At 31.8% G+C, this 19,711-nt stretch overlaps 4 protein-coding genes across 5 annotated transcripts in view; 2 read left to right on the top strand and 2 right to left on the bottom strand.

Annotated features, from left to right (window-relative positions):
* Positions 1 to 2,567, top strand: part of LOC149476496 (uncharacterized) — an 82,288-nt gene extending 79,721 nt beyond the window's left edge. For both annotated transcript variants that reach the window (XM_089711735.1, XM_089711736.1), the window contains 3 exons: positions 261 to 360; positions 744 to 831; positions 1,145 to 2,567. In XM_089711735.1, the coding sequence (XP_089567861.1) occupies positions 261 to 360; positions 744 to 831; positions 1,145 to 1,327 (371 nt within the window). In that variant the 3' untranslated portion in view covers positions 1,328 to 2,567. The remainder of the gene's footprint in view (positions 1 to 260; positions 361 to 743; positions 832 to 1,144) is intronic.
* A 1,451-nt stretch (positions 2,568 to 4,018) lies between these two features.
* On the top strand, positions 4,019 to 5,484 carry ghi (ghiberti). The gene is made up of 2 exons (XM_089711727.1): positions 4,019 to 4,329; positions 5,014 to 5,484. Exons 1-2 carry the CDS (start codon positions 4,224 to 4,226, stop codon positions 5,124 to 5,126), a joined length of 219 nt encoding a protein of 72 aa, XP_089567853.1. The 5' UTR covers positions 4,019 to 4,223; the 3' UTR covers positions 5,127 to 5,484.
* Positions 5,485 to 5,599: 115 nt separating this feature from the next.
* On the bottom strand, positions 5,600 to 6,858 carry LOC149476494 (uncharacterized). The gene has a single exon (XM_089711663.1). The coding sequence runs from the start codon at positions 6,856 to 6,858 to the stop codon at positions 5,617 to 5,619; it is 1,242 nt and encodes a 413-aa protein (XP_089567789.1). The 3' UTR covers positions 5,600 to 5,616.
* Positions 6,859 to 6,866: 8 nt separating this feature from the next.
* Positions 6,867 to 12,707, bottom strand: Dcps (Decapping enzyme, scavenger). The gene is made up of 4 exons (XM_089711664.1): positions 12,335 to 12,707; positions 10,961 to 11,106; positions 9,118 to 9,342; positions 6,867 to 7,162 (listed from the first exon to the last, which is right to left on the bottom strand). Exons 1-4 carry the CDS (start codon positions 12,675 to 12,677, stop codon positions 6,869 to 6,871), a joined length of 1,008 nt encoding a protein of 335 aa, XP_089567790.1. The 5' UTR covers positions 12,678 to 12,707; the 3' UTR covers positions 6,867 to 6,868.
* Between the last annotated feature and the right edge of the window lie 7,004 nt (positions 12,708 to 19,711).

Below are 19,711 nucleotides of genomic sequence, written 5' to 3'. Positions count from 1 at the left end.
TAGAGAATAAAGATTAAAGTATTGATAGAGATGACAACTTGCGAGAGTACGTGATTATGCGTGAAAGTAGAGATATAGAGATTAAAAATTATGAAGCAGAATTTCAAGAGTTACCTATAAGTTAAATTATGGACTGTTGGATGAATGAAGATATTTACGAAATCTGATTGATATTACAAAATAATAATGGATAAAAAATTTAAAACAACCAATTGTAATGTAATATTTGTCTATATTTTATATTAATTTACTATTCGCAGGTCACCAAGTGGAGCTATGCCCCTACGTGACGGTGAACTCGAGCTCGTGTCGCGGATACTTGCACAAGCTCGGGGCCAAGTTTCATACTTGGTCCAAAAGGTATGTAATTGTTAATTTTTATTAAGTAGATTTTTTGCCTTTTGGTTATGATAAACCGGGATTCGATAATTCTTAATTCATACACCGCTAATTCATATTAAATATAATAATTTTAATGCCTTATGATTATGAATAATACAAACCCGTACAGTTACATTTCTTAGTAAATATACAAGTATAGGTTATATATTTTGGTTGTTATATATTATGTATTAATGATTTTTGTGTATTGTGTGTAAAATGGGTCTCTGTTACTCTTAAATAAAGAATTTATTATTATTATAACAAGGAAGGTATAGATCTCTCTAGTATGTTATGTTAACTATCATAATAATCAAATATATAAGTTTATAATTTTTTTAATAATTTTGTATTTTTAACAGGTGGTTCGTTTTCGATCGCGAAACGAAAACGCTCGTCTACTATTGGGACAAAACTGAGAAGAAACCGCGTGGAGGCGCTTACTTTCAGGTATATAATTATATTTTCTTAAAAAAAAATTCATTGTTTTTTATATCATAGGTACTTACCGTGACATCAAATTTCATCGAAATCAGTTTATGAGATTTGAGACAAAAGAGAAAAAAATATTTCATGTTTGTATTACGTAGTAATACGATTTGAATAAAATACAAAATAAAGAAGTACTTTTAAACCTTTTTTAATAAATTACATGCGATTAGCATTAAAGCCTCTTCAATAAGAAATCACTTTAAGAATACTTCCCAACTACAAAAAAATGCATTGATTTATGTATGAAATATCTTATTATTTTTTCCCCCAGGTCATAGAAGAAGTATACCTAGATCACGGCAATACGTCAAAATCGCCGAATCCCCAAACTACGTTCATAGTTAAAACTCGTCAAAGGCGATATTATTTAATGGCGCCATCTGGTGAAGCTGCGCGAATATGGATCGATGTTATCTTCACAGGAGCCCAAGGTTATACGGAATATCTCGAATGATTTGAGGATGGGAGGTCTTTTGAGGATGGAAAATACTTTTGAGGATGGAAAATACTTTTGAGGATGAAAAATACTTTTGAGGATGGAAAATATATTTGAGGATGAACGGTCTTTTGAGGATAGGCTTGTTTAAGGATGAGGATAGAATTGTATTTGAGGATTATCGGTTCTTAATGGATCTTTATTTGAAGTGGTTTTTTCATGTAATTTTAGTTTTCATGTATACTGAGTATATATTTATTTCTTTAATGAAATGTTGCTTGATAAGCTTTATGAATAATATTCGTGATATAATATACTACTATATTATGCATTATAGATTTACGCCGAGTTTTGATAGTGTGATATATAAAAATATATACAATAATATATGTATAGTATTTACCTCAAATGGTAATACATTTTAATGATATTTGTATTTGCATGATCCTACTTTTGATAGGAGTTATACTATTCTTAACTTGTATGGATAAAATGTTTAATATGATATTTTAACTTTTATATGTGTAACATTTCCTAACTTAAATGTAATAATTATATTAGACCAAATGTTTAAAAATATTAGCTTATTGTAGCTTGGTTTGTGATTACCGCGCGGTAAAATAACAGTATTTTTGTATTTATTCAATTATATAATGGAATTGAAGTTAGAATTATGGACAATAAATGTGCCAATTCTTATTATACTAAATAAATATTACGGCAGCTATTTTTAATCACTAATCGGTGTATGTGCCTTTTTTAAGACTGAAGTTTTCAAATTTTAATATTACCATATATAAAAATTCATATACATAGTCAATTATTGTACAATTATCATATATTTACCATTTATGTAATCGCATTAAAATTATATGCACGCTTAGTAATGTTACCATGTTAAGGAATTACTTTTTTAATCTGGCAACTTTACATTGCCGTTGAGAATCGAATATATAATATTTTAACAGATATTAATCGCTTCCTGTAAATATGATTTTAGCTTGAACATTTTAGTTGTAATAAAATTCTCATAATATATTGAAATGTCAAATTATTATAACCATACCTCGGGAGCTAGAATTATTTGCATTTTTAATTATAAGTACAAACTATTGTCATCGCGAAAGATACCAGTGTAAAAAAATAATTTTAAGAGCTTGCAACATTGTACTTTAAGTTATGGCTGATACCAATTACTATTTTAGTTGTAAGGTCACACTGTCTTAACAAATGTATTAATAAAGCATTTTCAAACATTTTTTCGTGTTTATTTTATCTTTTCCTTTCAACAATAATATGAAAAACAAGAGTGTTAATATAATATATACTAGCTCTACACAATATTTATAAGTCTATTAGAAAATATTACAGTCTCATGATTAGATATCGGTGTTTTAAAGAATACTGGCATTAATTTTCATATCTAAATAAAATAAATCTTATATATAAAATTCTCGTGTCACAATGTTAGTCTGCATACTCCTCCGAAACGGGTGGACCGATTCTCATGAAATTTTCTGTGCATATCGGGTAAGTCTGAGAATCGGCCAACATCTATTTTTCATATGTACCACGGGCGAAGCCGGGGCGGACCGCTAGTATTATATAAATATATTATCATACTAGGTACATTACTCTCTCACACCTCACACGAACGCCTTCTTTTATTAAATTGGTTAACGCGTGTAACCAAGGGGGCCTGGGTTCGATTCCCGGTGGAGATAAAGGAAAAAATGTCTCAATCTGGCAGAACACAGATGGCTTTTCACCTACTTGTCCCTAAAGAATCAAAAAATCAAATCAATCGGCAAAACAGATGTATTCATACATCTGCCCCATAAATTAAATATTTATTAGAAAAAAATGTGCAGCTGATTTGGGTACGTCCAAAGCTAAATAAAATATACTTAATTCAAATGCGCTACGCATTCTATGTAGTGATTCTGTTTATCCACAATATCTCTCTCTTCTCTAGCTTCCAAACTGTTTACAGGCATAAAAACACAATAAAATGCGTTGCGACGCGCATTGGCAAAAAAAGCAAACACACTTGCATTTTTATCTCGCATAATATTTTGTGCTACTTGTTCGAATTGAACAAAATACTTTGTTGGTTAATTCATATTTTAACAACTAAAGCTCGCTATGACCAATTTAAATATTTTTATTTGAGAGCAGACGAAATCACCACTAGTAGGTATTTTCCTGTGGTATTTTCTATAGAAATTCGATAAAATCACATAAAAAGTGAATGCGATAAAAAACGGACATGGAACTACACTTAACTCTACTTGAGTCTTGACTTTACATGAATGGATGTCCTGAGGAGGGATATAATTTAATATTAAACGCTTGCATGTTTAATTGCAATAAAAAATGATCTACAAAACTGTAGCACAAAATATACGCAAATCTCAAGTGGATGTTTACATACATATTGTACGTTAACTAAGTCGGTTTGCCATTTCAATTCTCGCAGGAATCAATCAAGCGAGATTGTGTTCTAAACGGTGCGGTGTTTACAATTTTACAAAAGAATACAATTATTTAACCCAATTGTACGATGGTGATGTGCACCAAATGCTACGTATCATATTAGGTATTAAAAGTTAAAATATTTCACCTATCATATCGACAGATGTCCTTTTTGAAAGCTGTCATCTGGCTGTCATTGAAATTTCAAAACATTCTGAAATGAACCACATGAACATTGAACATTGGGAATTCGAGTGCGTAGTGTTGAATTGGTCATAAATATTGTGTTGTACATATTTTGAGGATAATAATTTACAAGGATAACGATTACTATAGTCGATTCATTTGCGTCAATACTGGAATAAAACTTGTAACAGGGCGCTTCTGCGTTTATTCAGTATTCGTGTGTTACACTTACAATTGATTCTAGTAAATCAAAATGGATTTAATTAAAAAAGTACGTGCCTTTATTAGTCATTGGTATTTAAGATACTTGGTATCGACGGAGCTGTATATGGTAGAACCTTGGGAAAGGGTGGTGATTCGTATCCTTTTTAAAATTAATCAGACTAGTAAGTTGCAAACTTTTTTATTACTTTTCTTAACTTTTAACTTGTTTTGGGAGATTTTAGGTTACTTATTTAATGATATTATGTTAAGATGTAGCTGTTTTATCAAGAAACAGAGTCATTCATATGGGTATGTTTCATATTATTCTAATTATTTAATTTAGTTACATGCACATACTTCTTTTCCAGAATATTAGATATTTAAAGATTAGATCATATCATATCATAATAAAGAGGTAATCCTATGAATATATTTCTTGTTTCTTACAAATTTAAATCAAACCTATAACAAAACTACTAAGACTTATGGACTTTATAATTGGCCTATTTTTCCTTAAACTGCTAATTGTAAGTCAATATCAATTTCTGTTATAAATTAACACTTCCTGTTGTGTATTAGAAAACCCCTGACCCTATTTTTTACCTCTTAATGAGAAATATTACTTATTTCTTTAAAAAAATCATCATACAAATGAAATAGGTTTTCTATAAGAATGAGAGAAGGTATACATTATGAGGTATTGAAGGTATTTTTTTTACTTTCACTTTAATATTTATTTGTGTTTAAAGTAACATGTGTATTTGTGTCTACATAATATATGGAATAGAATGTTTAGGATGTGAACTGAACATGATTTTTTCTTAACCTAAGCACTACAGATATTTTATTTGCCATTGTTTTTGGCTTATTCTGGTATTTCAACTACTCCATTATTGTGAATGCTATTTCACACTTTAGAGATGGCCCCAGTCAAGCGCACCAGATATCATAGTAGCAAAAAATTATTATGAATATAATTGTTATTTAAAAATAGGATGCTTTTAACATATTGTTAAGTATTATTTTTATAATAAAATAATATTACCTATAATAAATATGTACTATATTGATTGTCACATTGTAAAACTTAGATTCAGAATAAAATTGTTTCTATGGAAAATAATAATTAATAAACCTGTTTTTGAAACTACATGGAGGAAAATTATGTAAAATTAAGGGAGAATTGTGTGTTTTGTTTCACTATCAATTCATTTTGTACAATACATATAATAATAATCAATTGAATGTATATTATAATTGTGGAATAATTTTAATGTTATTATTGAAATAAAAATTATTTAAATATACATGTTGTTTGAATTTTTTCCTGTTTTCATGCTTCAGCCTATATTCATGATTCAATAAATTGAAAATGAATCAACCCTGAAATATTTATAATTGTAAGGTATAAATAAAAAAATCCAATACAAATAATTAATTTATTAAACCTTTAAGTAACTGACACAAAATCCATTCGTATATCGAAACATTTCTGGTACTTTCAATGACATTTTCTGCAAATGATCAACACCGTTAGAAAACATAGTTTTAGATATGTCTGTGGAAATCACACTTGGGTCCGATAACCATGCTTCTACTTCCTCGTTCAAACTAGTTTCTATTTTATACAAAATTTTCGTTAAAAACGTCGACTTTAGTTTTATTTTATCGTTCAATATGACGTCATCATTATTTCTCAACACTTGCAATTCCTTGTCCATCACCCAAATAAGCAAATACTGTTTATTAGCCGCAGAAAATGCGCATTCCAAAACTATTTTATACATAACTGTGTACTGGAGCCCTAAATTGAATTCATTCATCATCATTTCTATTGTAAAAATAAAATCATCTATGCTTATATTATCTGTACTATTTTTATGAGTAAATGCGTACTTCTCTATATTATTATGCAATAATTTCACTTCGGAATTGTAAAGTTTCACTGTATCCTTAGTTTTTAAGCCGAGCCACGCTAAGCAACGGTTGCAATGATATATTGTTCTACGCATATTGAATTTGTTCGTCTTTTCCGCTAATGTACTATTGTTTACTACAAAGAATGTTAATCGGTACAGAAAATCTAATTTATTTGGTTTTATTTCTATGTTGCTTGAAGTGTTGCCATGATTGTGTCCATGGCCATGACAGAACCATTCAGACATATCCAAATTTGAGGTTGGCAACTCTAGAATCCTGTCAAATTTGATACCATCATTGGAAATTACATTTGAACAGTTGCCGCAAATAATTTTAACTTCCTCATTGGCTTTTAAATTAATAACCATAGTGGAGACTTTAATTTTATTTTCCAGTGAGCTCGGCGACAAAAACTCTGAATAAAAACTGCCATTTTTCGGTTCAGTCAGAATCCTGAACGATATAGTATTTTTGTCAATTTTGAGGCACGACATAGAATTTGGAATTACAAAGCAAAATTCCTCAATAGGAATACTACATGTGACATTATTTTCATCATCATCAGAATAATCGGAGAGGCTCTCTATCGACGAGAGACTATCACTTCTTTTCAATCTATTATTATAATAGTTGAGAACAATACAATTAGCTTGTATGCTAATCTTCAAATTACAATTCTTGCTAAAATCAATATTGGTATTTATATACACATTACAACTTCTCAAACGAGATCTTAGTTCGACAAAGATATTTTTCACCAACATTTTCACAGTTTTACTTATTAATAATTTTCTTAATCTTCTCAACATAGCCGTTTGTTTCGTATATATTGAAGAGAGTATCCATTTCACGAATTGTGAAGGGTAATGTAGCTTTATTGTAGTAATCGTTCATAATTTCGATATTATCAATGACTGTATCAAGTAGATGTGATTTCTCCGCATATATTCCTGGGGCTTCGTGCTGTAAGTATGTGAAATGAATGTGCAGATGGTAAAAAGATGGCTGGTAGTGAAGGTATATACGCAATTGACTGCCAGGCACGTTGTATTTGTCCAAAATCGCTTTCTGAAACAATTTATAAATAAATAAATAAATATTATACGACATTATTACACAAATCGACCTAGTCCCACAGTAAGCTCAATTAAGGCTTGTGTTGTGGGTACTAGGCGACGATAAATACAATATTTTTATAAATACATATATAGATAACACCCAGACCCAAGAACAAATAAATAATAATTGAGTTCATCACACAAATATTTGCCCTGACCGGGGATCGAACCCGGGACCATCAGCTCAGTAGGCAGTTACTTTACCACTGCGCCAACCGCGTCGTCAAGATTTTTATAAGAAAATTATTACATAGAATCCATACTAATATTATAAATGCGAAAGTAACTCTGTCCGTCTGTCTGTCTGTTACTCAATCACGCCTAAACTACGGAACCAATTTTCATGAAATTTGGTATAGAGATATTTTGATACCCGAGAAAGGACATAGGCTACTTTTTATCCCGGGAAAATGATGTAATCCCGGAAATCCCACGGGAACGGGAACTATGCGGGTTTTTCTTTGACTGCGCGGGCGAAGCCGCGGGCGGAAACCTAGTAAAATTATAATTTAAAAATGCATCTCTATTATTAATATTAATGTTCATTATAACTAATTAGGTTACATCACCTATAAGTACTTAATTCTCAAAGCTTATAAACTTAAAGGATCTAAAGATACATCTCTACAAACACCTACTTAAGTTGATCCAATTACTATACTCTATCAGAACATGACATAATTTTTATTAAATAAACTTAGAATAATAAACCTCTAAGTAGATTCAATTATGTAACCAGATTATTATCATTTAGTTTTTCCTGTATACATGATCTGATATTATTTTACTTGCTGTCTATTTATATTTTATGGTTTATTATTTTATGCCTTAGGTTGCCTGGAAGAACTCACTATTGAGCCATCAAATTACTTAATTTTGCAACACATGTAAGTAATATCTTTTTCATTCTTATCTGTCAATTAAGTAACTAAAACAAGAAGCTTATATCTAATACACTGGAGATTGCACTATGACCACAGTATTACCATTATTTCCTACAGTAGTGCGACGAATGTACTTGTGCAGAGAAACGGAGGGGAACTGGCGGGGGTCGGGCGACGCGGGCCGCGTAAAGCAAACACGCTTAGTTTGCTTTACCTAGCGCGAAAGGATGACGCAGTCGTATTTTTTGTGTAATAATTTTATTATACATAGGTACTTACATATTCTAATATGGCGCGCACAAACTGTTCGGTTTACGGATGTAAATCTACATTGAAATCCCAGAAGGAAACAATATTTCAGAAAGATTGTATTAATTGTATCTGTTGAATTAAAATCAAAGCTATGTATATGTTGTCCTCATTATTTTCTAATCAGATTGTACATCCCAATGCGAATGCATTACTTAGTTACATGTTATAATATACAATTAAGAACATCCAAAAATAAAGTGTCCACGTAAATAATATTTATCTGTAATTACTTATATATTTATGAACAAATAATTACATCAGATTTAATAATCGCAATTATTTTGAATGTACATATGAATAAAGATTTCATCATAATATTAATAATCACAATTGTTTTATTTCCCATTTGTTGCAACCCTAGCGTATTTTCGTGTGGCAGCGTAAGTACCTACGCTGGCGGCGGCATCGCGCGACATCAAAGGCGATTCCTTACTGTAGGAAATAATGGTAATACTGTGCTATGACCATTAACTTGTAACAAGAAAATATGACCTTGAATGACGCCTGTATGTTTTTTATATATTTTATGTTAGGTGTGAAAGGGATAAAAAAACATACAGGCGTCATTCAACGTCATATTTTCTTGTTACAAGTTAATGTTCGTACTGAAATTTCAGTGTATTAGATATAAGCTTCTTGAACTAAAATCGTATACAAATAATTTGTTAATAAACAAATTCTTAAATACACAAACACTGCTATTTCTCACCTTCCCTTCGTCCCTAATCCTCTTTAACAACGGCAAATGACTTCCATTCAAATCTCTCAACGATTTAATATTCCTCTGTCTCACAATAGCCAATAGATATAACGATTCCTTCGTCAGTCCGTCCCACTTTAGATCTGGAACGAGCACAAAGCCCTCCGTTTCACTCTCGTTATTGTACACGACTCTGTCTGCTTCGCTCTTGCCTTCTAGTATGTTATAGACCCACTGTAACAAGATAGGCATATTTATTCACATTTTCATTTCACAAATTTAAAACAAAAAAAAAGACGTGTGTCACTCGGGGACTGCCGCGGTAAAGCTATTGCATGCTATGCCTTCAAGCCACACCTCCGCCCGTCCCCGTGGGGAGCGTGAGGTTTTTTGTTACGGAATTTCTGGATTCGGTCCCCGCGCTCAAGGCCCGCGATAGAAGCTATGCAATAGCTTAAATATAAACAAGTCTACACAATAAAATAAACACACACAAAGAAACAAGGAACAACTGATTTTGAAATAATATTGACAAATAAAAAAATAAATCCTTTTCATAACTTAATTTTCATTTTTATGTCTGTTTATTTAGGTTGCTATTGTTGGACAGAGTTAAGTGATAATAATTTTAGTAAATGAAGATTTAATTGCTTAAAATTAAGATTTGATAGTTTATAAATGATACAAAATATACTTCCACTTGCATACAATATAAATATATGTTTCAATAATGATAGGTTTAAGAGAAAAAACGTAAAAGTTTATACTACTTGCACTTATAGTTATCTACAAACAGTAAAGATTCACTTAACTACATAAAAAAAGCAAATTTTAAAATACAAGTGGTTGGAAATGTATATTAACTCATTTTTTGGACAGATTTAATGTGCACCACAGAAACATATACAAATAAGAATAACATAACAATCTGTCAATAAAATTCTTATTCATTATTGAAATAAACAGACCAAAATAAACTAAGAAATTGCAGCAAACAAAAGGGACCATGACAAATTGCGTAACTCTGAAATCATGTATTTTATTACTTCACTATGTATAATTGGTATGGGAGCTAGTAACGTTTCAAAAAAGGTCATTTTAGTATAGTTGGGTTTTTGATATACTGTTTCTCTTGCTATTTCGGTTAGAGTCCGGGCTGTCTGGCTGGCGGTAGTGGTTGCGTTTATTAGTAGAATTTCACTTATTTCGATGACATTTTAATTATTTTGAAATAAAAAATTGCGTATGGCACCTATTTAACAACGAAAAAAACGTCTTGCAATAAAAAAATTATGTCTGATGGATCTATCCAAAGGCAAAAGATTAAAAATTACGCGTTAATAAATGACTTTAAATTACGGATATTTTCCCGTGCAGATAAGATGCGCACTAATAAACGCAACCAGACAGCCCGGACTCTAACCGAAATAGGAAGAGAAACAGTATACTTATAAAAGAACCAACTATATTAAAATTCTCTCTTGTCAACGTTGCTAGCTCCTATACAAAATGTACATAATATAGTACAGCAAAATGATCACAACCTTCAATTCACTAAAACCTTTCACTATGAGTCATATGTATTTTTAGACTACACAAATAAATAAAATTGGTGTGTCTGTTTGTAATATTGAAATATCTGCTAAAAACTAAATGTATATTGGTACAGAAATACATTTTTTTTTTACAATTTTTATATAACTGGTTCTACTTATATCTAGAACGGATAGACCAAATTAGACGAAACTTTCACCATATAGCTGATATTTAAATATTTTAATTACCTTAGGCTAGTTTTATAATTCCATACATGATGTTGCATGCACAGATAGTAAATAAATACAAAACATACCTGTAAATTAAATTGCTCCTTCTCTAAATGTGGTAGCGTCAAATTTTTATAGCAGTCGGGCGATTCTAAAACTATATGAACCTCCTGCTTGCTATACTTTGCTATATGCTTCTCAGTAGCGGGATAAATTATTGTAGTTTTCACTCCTGCGAATAAAAAGAAAATATAAATAAGTTGTTTTTAACATGCTTATATTAGTTTCACCTTTATATGCTTGTTATCTACACTAATATTATAAAGAGGAAAACTTTGTTTGTTTGTTTGATTGTAATGAATAGGCTCATAAACTACTGGACCGATTTTAAAAATTCTTTCACCATTCGAAAGCTACATTATCCACGAGTAATATAGGATAAGTTTTATCCCGGAAATTCCATGGGAACGGTAACTATGCGAGTTTTTCTTTGAAACCGCGGGCGGAGCCGCCGGCGAAAAGCTAGTGTGTTTATATGTAAGCAACTTCTTTATAAACATACATTTAATTGACCAGATACATATATATTTTTTTTTTATATTTAGCATAGTTTTATTCCTGTAAGATTACACGTTAGATATTTAAAGTAAATTTTAAATTTAAAGCTTCAATTTGATTACATAATCCTACTGTTAAAGCAAGTTTGCATCTTAAATAGCTTTTAGGTATTAAGTAGATTTTTAAACATTTTCTTGTTCAATAAGAATAGTTATAAAATATGTATCCTTAATTCCTAAATCCCATACAACCGTTATCTTGACATATTATAAAGTCGAGTTAAATAATGAGCACAATAAATACAAAATAGACAGTACTAATAAATTAAACTAATTTGAATAATGATAAGCAAAAACCTTTGTTTCCTTACAAGGTCACACAATACTCAGGTAAAGAGGTTTTTCTTGTTCCTAATGAGTTGGATTCATAATATAATTTTAATAATGAAGATATTGGTGTATCATTCCGGTATTTAAATTATAAAATCACGACTATTACGTATATATGACGTTAATATCTACAAAATTACAACACGACGTGTGAAAGGATTTACAACCATATGGCAGTGATAAGTAATAAGTATAAATATCACATACATACCTAAGTATGGTTTTAGATACTATAATTTCTACACGCGAGAAAGTAAAGATAATTTTATTTGTTATGACCTTTGACATCTTTGATAGTTTAATTACTTATAAGTATTAACTATTAAGTAACAATGCAGAATTATGTTAAATAAAATAATATGTTATGAGCTGTTATGACTAATATGGGTAGTCCAATTCAAAGTAGAATGCTTACTCATCATATCACATTGAAGACGGAAATAAAATAAGAATGCATGATGAATATGTACTGGATAAAAATAAGACGAGACTTTCGTAAAAATGAAATCTTACCATTAATTTTGGATATCGGATAGCACTCAAAATTTCCATAAATATCGTTCTTAAAGAATGTGTGAACTCTTGTTTCAGGCGAAAAATATCCTTCGTCGCTTAATTCCTCTTCTTTAAATGCATTTTTCTCCAAAATCACTATAGCCACACCACTTTTGTCTTTAAATTTTCCGAGTAGAAACACTGCTTTCCTATTAGTGTTATTGTTTAAAACCTTAGTAGGGATGAAATTATTTAATTCTATTTGACTATCTTTATCACTTTTCTCATTTTGGAGTTCAATTTTAGATTTTTTAGCACACGGCGCTTCTTCTACATCACTTCGGAGATTGCCGTCGGACATTTTGTGTCAGAGTTGCCATGTGCGTTGCATTCAAAATTATTTTGCTTACCAGATATAAAATTAAATAGGAAATTAAAATATTTATAATTTTAAATTTACCTGTAATTTTCAGAAAAATACATGATTTAATAAAATAATGTTATTGACAACGGGCGTATATTTGATACGTGTTTGATACTTATGCCCCTGTAACACACATGTAACGATTTGTCTATCGAGTGTTTTATTTGAAACTAGCGACCCGCCCCGGCTTCGCACGGGTGCAATGGCGGCCGGCCGGTACCGCAGCAAACCCTACGTCCCGCAATTTTTAAATCTGTAATATCTTCGAAAATATTCCCTTAAATCATACGGTGTAAAGGGCCATATAGATCTATATTAAATGAACAATGTATTCAAGGTATTTAATTCGTTAAGGATTAATGCTGTATTGGTTAAAATCGCTTCGAAAATTAACCATTATTTGTCGTAAAAAGTAAATGACAAAAAAAGTTATTGTGGGTTATCCATAAGAGATAGACATATACCATCGCGGACTTTTCTGTAGACCTTTTCAATGTATATAATACTAAGTTCATTATTTTGATAAAACTCGTAGGGTTCAGCCTGCGTTTGCAATGTAAGCGGAAAAAATGTAATTATTTACGACATCACATTAGAAACCTCAAAAATAACAGTACTTCTCCACTATTTAATGGATGTTATTATACATATAAACCTTCCTCTTGAAACACTCTATCTATTAAAAAAAAACCGCATCAAAATCCGTTGCGTAGTTTCAAAGATTTAAGCGTACAAAGGGATATAGGGACATAGGGACATAGGGACAGAGAAAGCGACTTTGTTTTATACTATGTAGTGAAGTCGTCGATAGTCGTTTGTCGGTTGCAGTAATTTCTTATCTCCCACAGAACAGTTTATAGACTCCGCTATCCAAAAAGAGTATTCTGTATTCGACTTCAAATTCCACTAGAGTTTACTTCATTTCTCCTGTGATGGTCTACCCTACCATTTATATTATTTTATATCACTGCTCTTATATTATTTTATGCAGGCACTATGAATTAGGATGTATAATATTATATACCTATACACTAGTAAACAATATCTAGATTCTAGACAATAATACAAAATTATTATGATTTTCATTCAAAAAGTACTTAAATACCTATTACTTTTTGCTAAAAATACCTTGGATTATCTATACTTATAATAAATCTGTAGAGAGGCCAATTCTGTACATGAAATATATTTAAAAAAAAACTATGAAGGGGTGATAAGGGATCGCTACTGATGCCAAAAATGCAATCAGTAAAATTTTTGTCTGTCTGTCTGTCTGTCTGTCTGTCTGTCTGTCTGTCTGTATATTCGTTATAGAAACAAAAACTACCGGACGGATTTTAACTAAATTTGGCACAATTATTCTTCATACTCCTGGGCAGGTTATAGTAAAAGAATCATGTAAATCGGTGTAGAAACACCAAAGTTAGGTATACATGAAATACGTTATAAGTCATCGCGCGTGAATACAGAATCATGCCATAAGGATTATTTTTGTGTATCAGTTGCCGCGTTCGACGCGCTGCGCGGCGGAAGCTATAAAAATTAAAAAGGCGGCGGGTCTGCACCCGTTTCGCGTTGTCACGGCATCACGTGTGAATGGCTGAACCGATTTCGATTATTCTTTTCTATTATATTCCTTGAAGTACGAGGATGGTTCTTATGTAGAGAAAACGTAAATATGTACCACGGGCGAAGCCGGGGCGGACCGCTAGCAACGACAGCATCTATCGATTTTAAAGTACGAGACTCAGTCAACACAGCTACAGGCACTTATACGTCTTACATTGAAAGGAGATTGCCCAAGTTACGAAGTAACTATTCTCTAATCTGTGCCCAAGTGACTATCACAATGGCACTTGGTATCGCAATCAAACTTATTGTGTCAAGATGAAATATAGCTCAATTTAAAGCTTGATGTTAGTACTTTTAGAAACGATTAAAGTTTTTATGTAAATAAGCCGCAGTTCACGACAATAAAAATAAAACAATAGTTTTATTCAACGCTTCAAAAAAATACTTTATCGAGTTTATACTAACGATGAACGTTAAGTTTTACATTTATTACATAGGTAATATTTTAATTTACAAGACAAATGTGAAAAGTAAATCGTAATAAACATTATAATTTAAAATAATTATACGTCGAACAATGCGTCGAACACATTCATTCAACTATGACATATGACGCAGGACGCTTGCAAGAGAGATATATGTGTCAAAACAGAAACTTTTACTTTTATTTCTATTTATTCGGTATAATTACGACTTAATAGTGATAAATATTATCATTATAAATACAAATAGGAATTAACAATATCACGAACACGTGACACAACTAGTATTTTACCGATTCCATACGTGGTCATACATGTTTCAAAAGAATAACTTTTACTATTATTTCAATTTATCCGGTATCATTAAGACTTAATATTGATACATATGATCATTATAAATACAAATAGGAATTAACAATATCACGAATACGTGGCACAACTAAAATTTTACCGATACCACCCGTGGTCATTCTCCTTTATGCTCTAATTGTTCGAGTATTTCTTTGATAAATACAGTTCATAGCAACGCGGTGGTGGAGCATCATAGAGTAACTTATATAGGATTGTGGGGAAGAGAGTACCTTTAATAAGATTTCGACACCCACTACGTGCCCACTACAAACATTCGTGATTCGACATAGTGATCAGAGTAGTGTATATCTTTATTCTTATATATAAAAATGAATCGCAAAATGTGTTGGTAAGCGCATAACTCGAGAACGGCTGAACCGATTTCGATAATTCTTTTTTTATTATATTCCTTGAAGTACGAGGATGGTTTTTATGTAGAGAAAACGTAAATATGTACCACGGGCGAAGCCGGGGCGGACCGCTAGTGGATAAATAAATTAGTCGTAGTTAAAGGTATAGTCCATTGAATGAGTCCCTCCAAGTCCAAGGGGGGTCTAGAGTGCGTGAGTTAGTAACGTAAGATGTTTCTTCGGAAACATGTCAAGAGTCCCTAGGTAATAAACATACTAAAACCCCGGGCCACTAGGAGGAGCCCCGGAGTGGGGGGAGGGGGGAAATGGGTCCATTTTTTCATTTTTCGCTTAAATCTCAAAAACGGTACATGTTAGAGAAAAACTTTCAAGGAAAAATTGAAAGGCCATAAAATTATCTACAAGTTGTACCTGAATCATTTTTTCCTATATCCTACCGTTTCTGAGTTATACGCAGTAAAACATGATTTTGGCTCAAACAATTTCAACATCAATCGATCAAAAAATATTTCTTTCTTCCAAAAAACTCAAATGTGCAACTTGTGACCAGTACTGATAGATTGCTCTTAATTAGTTCTATAATTGGTAAAATAAACACATTCCTCCATGGAAGCCTTTAGGAGGAATCGATTGTCAAAATATTATATTAGGGCAGTTTGAGTTACTGAACTTGATCTTTTTATTTTTTTCTTCCAAAAAACTCAAAAGTGCAACTTGTGACCGGTACAGATAGATTGCTCATAATTAGGTCTATCATTGCTAAAAATACCAGATTCCACCACGGAGGCGTTTACGGGGAATTGAATTTTATCAGGGTAGTTACGATACATGAACTTTTTATTTTTTTCTTCCAAAAAGCTCAAAAGTTCAACTTGTGACCGGTACAGATAGATTGCTCATAATTAGGTCCATCATTGATAAAAATACCAGAAACGCCTCCGTGTTGGAATCTGGTATTTTTATCAATGATAGACCCAATTATGAGAAATCTATCTGTACCGGTCACAAGTTGCACTTATGAGTTTTTTGGAAGAAAAAAATAAAAAGATCAAGTTCAGTAACTCAAACTACCATAATATAATATTTTGACAATCGATTCCTCCTAAAGGCTTCCATGGAGGAATGTGTTTATTTTACCAATTATAGACCTAATTAAGAGCAATCTATCAGTACCGGTCACAAGTTGCACTTTTGAGTTTTTTGGAAGAAAGAAATATTTTTTGATCGATTGATGTGGAAATTGTTTGAGCCAAAATCATGTTTTACTGCGTATAACTCAGAAACGGTAGGATATAGGAAAAAATGATTCAGGTACAACTTGTAGATAATTTTATGGCCTTTCAACTTTTCCTTGAAAGTTTTTCTCTAACATGTACCGTTTTTGAGATTTAAGCGAAAAATGAAAAAATGGACCCATTTTCCCCCTCCCCCCACTCCGGGGCTCCTCCTAGTGGCCCGGGGTTTTAGTATGTTTATTACCTAGGGACTCTTGACATGTTTCCGAAGAAACATCTTACGTTACTAACTCATGCACTCTAGAACTTTTTATTCAATGGACTAGTATCTTATGGATTAAATTTAAAATATCTTTTAAATTGGACAGCCATTATTGTGTAATAAATAGGTACCTACGATATTTTTAACTGAAAAATAGGCTAAGAGCTGTGAAATGAAATGAAATGAAAAATTTATTTGCCAGAATTGTCGTTACAAAGGTTTTATGATTCAATCTATACTAATATTATAAAGAGGAAAAGTTTGTAAGTATGTATGTATGTATGTATGTATGGGTTTCACGCATAAATTACTGGACCGATTTCAAAAATTCTTTCACCATTAGAAAGCTGCATCTTTACTGAGCAACATAGGCTATATTGCATTTTCAAAAAAAATAGAGATCCTTACCAAAAATGCAATAATGTAACCCAAGGTGTAAAAAAATCCTCAATAAAACTTCTGTCATCGCGTGCGCTGCGGAATCTATTGAAGATAGAACAAAAAAATGTTCTACGGTATTATAGAATGGATCAATATCTACAAGAAAGTCCGCGATACCATATGCCCATCTTCAGTAGTTATGTTACTACAACAACTTTTTTACGTTTTCAAAGTAAATAGAAGTGCCGACAGTAATCAAACCATGTTATCCATACACGTATATTAATCCTTATCCCATTAAATGATGTTTTATTATAGACTGTTTCAATACCAGCAAAATACTTTTTAAATGAAAAGAATTGGATATTCCATTCAAAAGATATAACGAATTTTTAAAAGTGTCAATCTACAGAAAATAGTAGGTATACTGTTCGAGCAGGCCGTAGTGCGGGGGTCACGGAGGAATTCTACCAATATGCGTCTTGACGGAACACAGTGGGGTTTTGGTCGGTAGGAATCCGACATAACCCACGGCCCCTCCCCCGGAGGCCGTGGGTATCTATGAAAGATTTCCCCACTAAAACAAAAAAAAAGGCCGTAGTGCGGGACGGGGTAAAGGTGATTTTCATGTGATTAAAAATTAAACCTATAGTCCGACCTATAGTAGACTTTTCACTGACGATATCGCTATCTATGCGGGTGAAACCGCAGGGCATTGCTAGTAATCAATATAATATGAGAATTACGTCCGTACAATTCGCCAAAGAATTGGCATACAAATATTTATGTGCATATTATTTATATTTCAATGTGTTAATGTTAAAAAATAGAACCATTTTAATACGTGTCTATCTTAGAGCATTACAACAATTTTATTCGTGCAAAATGAATGTACCCATCTAACTGCATATCAAATTGAACTATACTTGTTCGTATCATTATTGATTTAAAAATAAAATGCAGTATTAAACTAGAAGATGCAGTCGCGGATAAAAGTACTTTATTGTAATTTGCCGTCAATCCACTGGTCGCATTGTGATGAATTGATCACTTACCGTACAGCCGACTTACAATGCCGTCTATTCATAAACCATTATTTATTTAGAACTTCTTCACAAAAGCTTATTATACAGAGTGTTCCAAAAATATAACATCCAAACTCATATTTTTTGGAGGAAAATTTTTTGTACCAAACTATTATAAAAAAACAATTTGTAGCCTGTAATTTGAATAATTTTGAACATCTTACCTTCCTTTAAGGTGTGGGCTGTGGATATACCGAATTTGGTCAATGTCCTTGTCATATTCATTGTGTTACATAACGACTATTACTTTTATCCTATTTGTTTATAAATTGTTTAAAATTAGTTTAGTATTTTCGGATTTAACATAAGTACATCGTTGCAATGGATTTTCTCCATAAAAAAACTGTTAGTTCCGCTAGGAGTACTAGTGTTCTGTGTAGTGTGTACAGTAGTAATGTCGCAGGCAAATTGTATAATCTCGCCATTTACAAAAGCTCGGCATTTTTTAATATGCTGAGGATTTACTTTTTCCAAAATTCTACAAAAAGACGATCGCGAGCCGGAGCCCCTGCACTTCATGGGGCTCCTATTTCTGTGTAGTTTTAAAAACACGAACCTAACTTAACCCACCCCTTATCCAAACGAAAAATTTCACTTTTTTGTAATAATTTTTATCGATCTAGATGGACATAACTTTCCCACAAAACGAATTTAACAACAATAGGTATAAACAGGTATAAACAAACATCCGTGGCCAATGAAATAAACTTACATGATTTTTACCACAGTCTATACAAACTGAAACGATTCCGTCAAATATAAACCTTATGGCGCAATCAGATAAAATAAATTACATTTTCAAATAAAGAACGCCGACTATTCGTTAAAATGTCACACAGCCAGCTCGCCTATGGCGAGGAATGTAATTTATACATCCAAATCTAATCAGAGCTCATTTGAAAAATGTATTTAAATGATGCAACGGTTGTTTCAACCATTTCATTATCTATCAGTTTGTTTTGATTACGAAATTACTTTTCTTCTACGTAAGTTAAAATAAACATGAAAAACTTTTTATCACAGATAATATGATCTAAGCAGATAATATTATAATAGATTGTGTCACGCTATCTGCTTGGAACATTAAGTTTATGAGATTCTTACCTTAATTCTTACCTATTAAAATAGGGTCTTCATGTAGTCTATATCTATAGTCTATACATACTAATACCATAGGCTACCTTTTATTGCGAAATATGTACCACGGGCGAAGCCGGGGCGGACCGCTAGTT

This window comes from Colias philodice, chromosome 27, assembly GCF_061535455.1.
Source record: "Colias philodice isolate Cphi_HAF_F1 chromosome 27, ilColPhil1 Martin Lab GWU primary, whole genome shotgun sequence".
Taxonomy (NCBI): domain Eukaryota; kingdom Metazoa; phylum Arthropoda; class Insecta; order Lepidoptera; family Pieridae; genus Colias; species Colias philodice.
The sequence above is the reverse complement of the archived record's forward strand: the minus strand, read 5'-3'. Positions and strand labels throughout refer to the sequence as shown.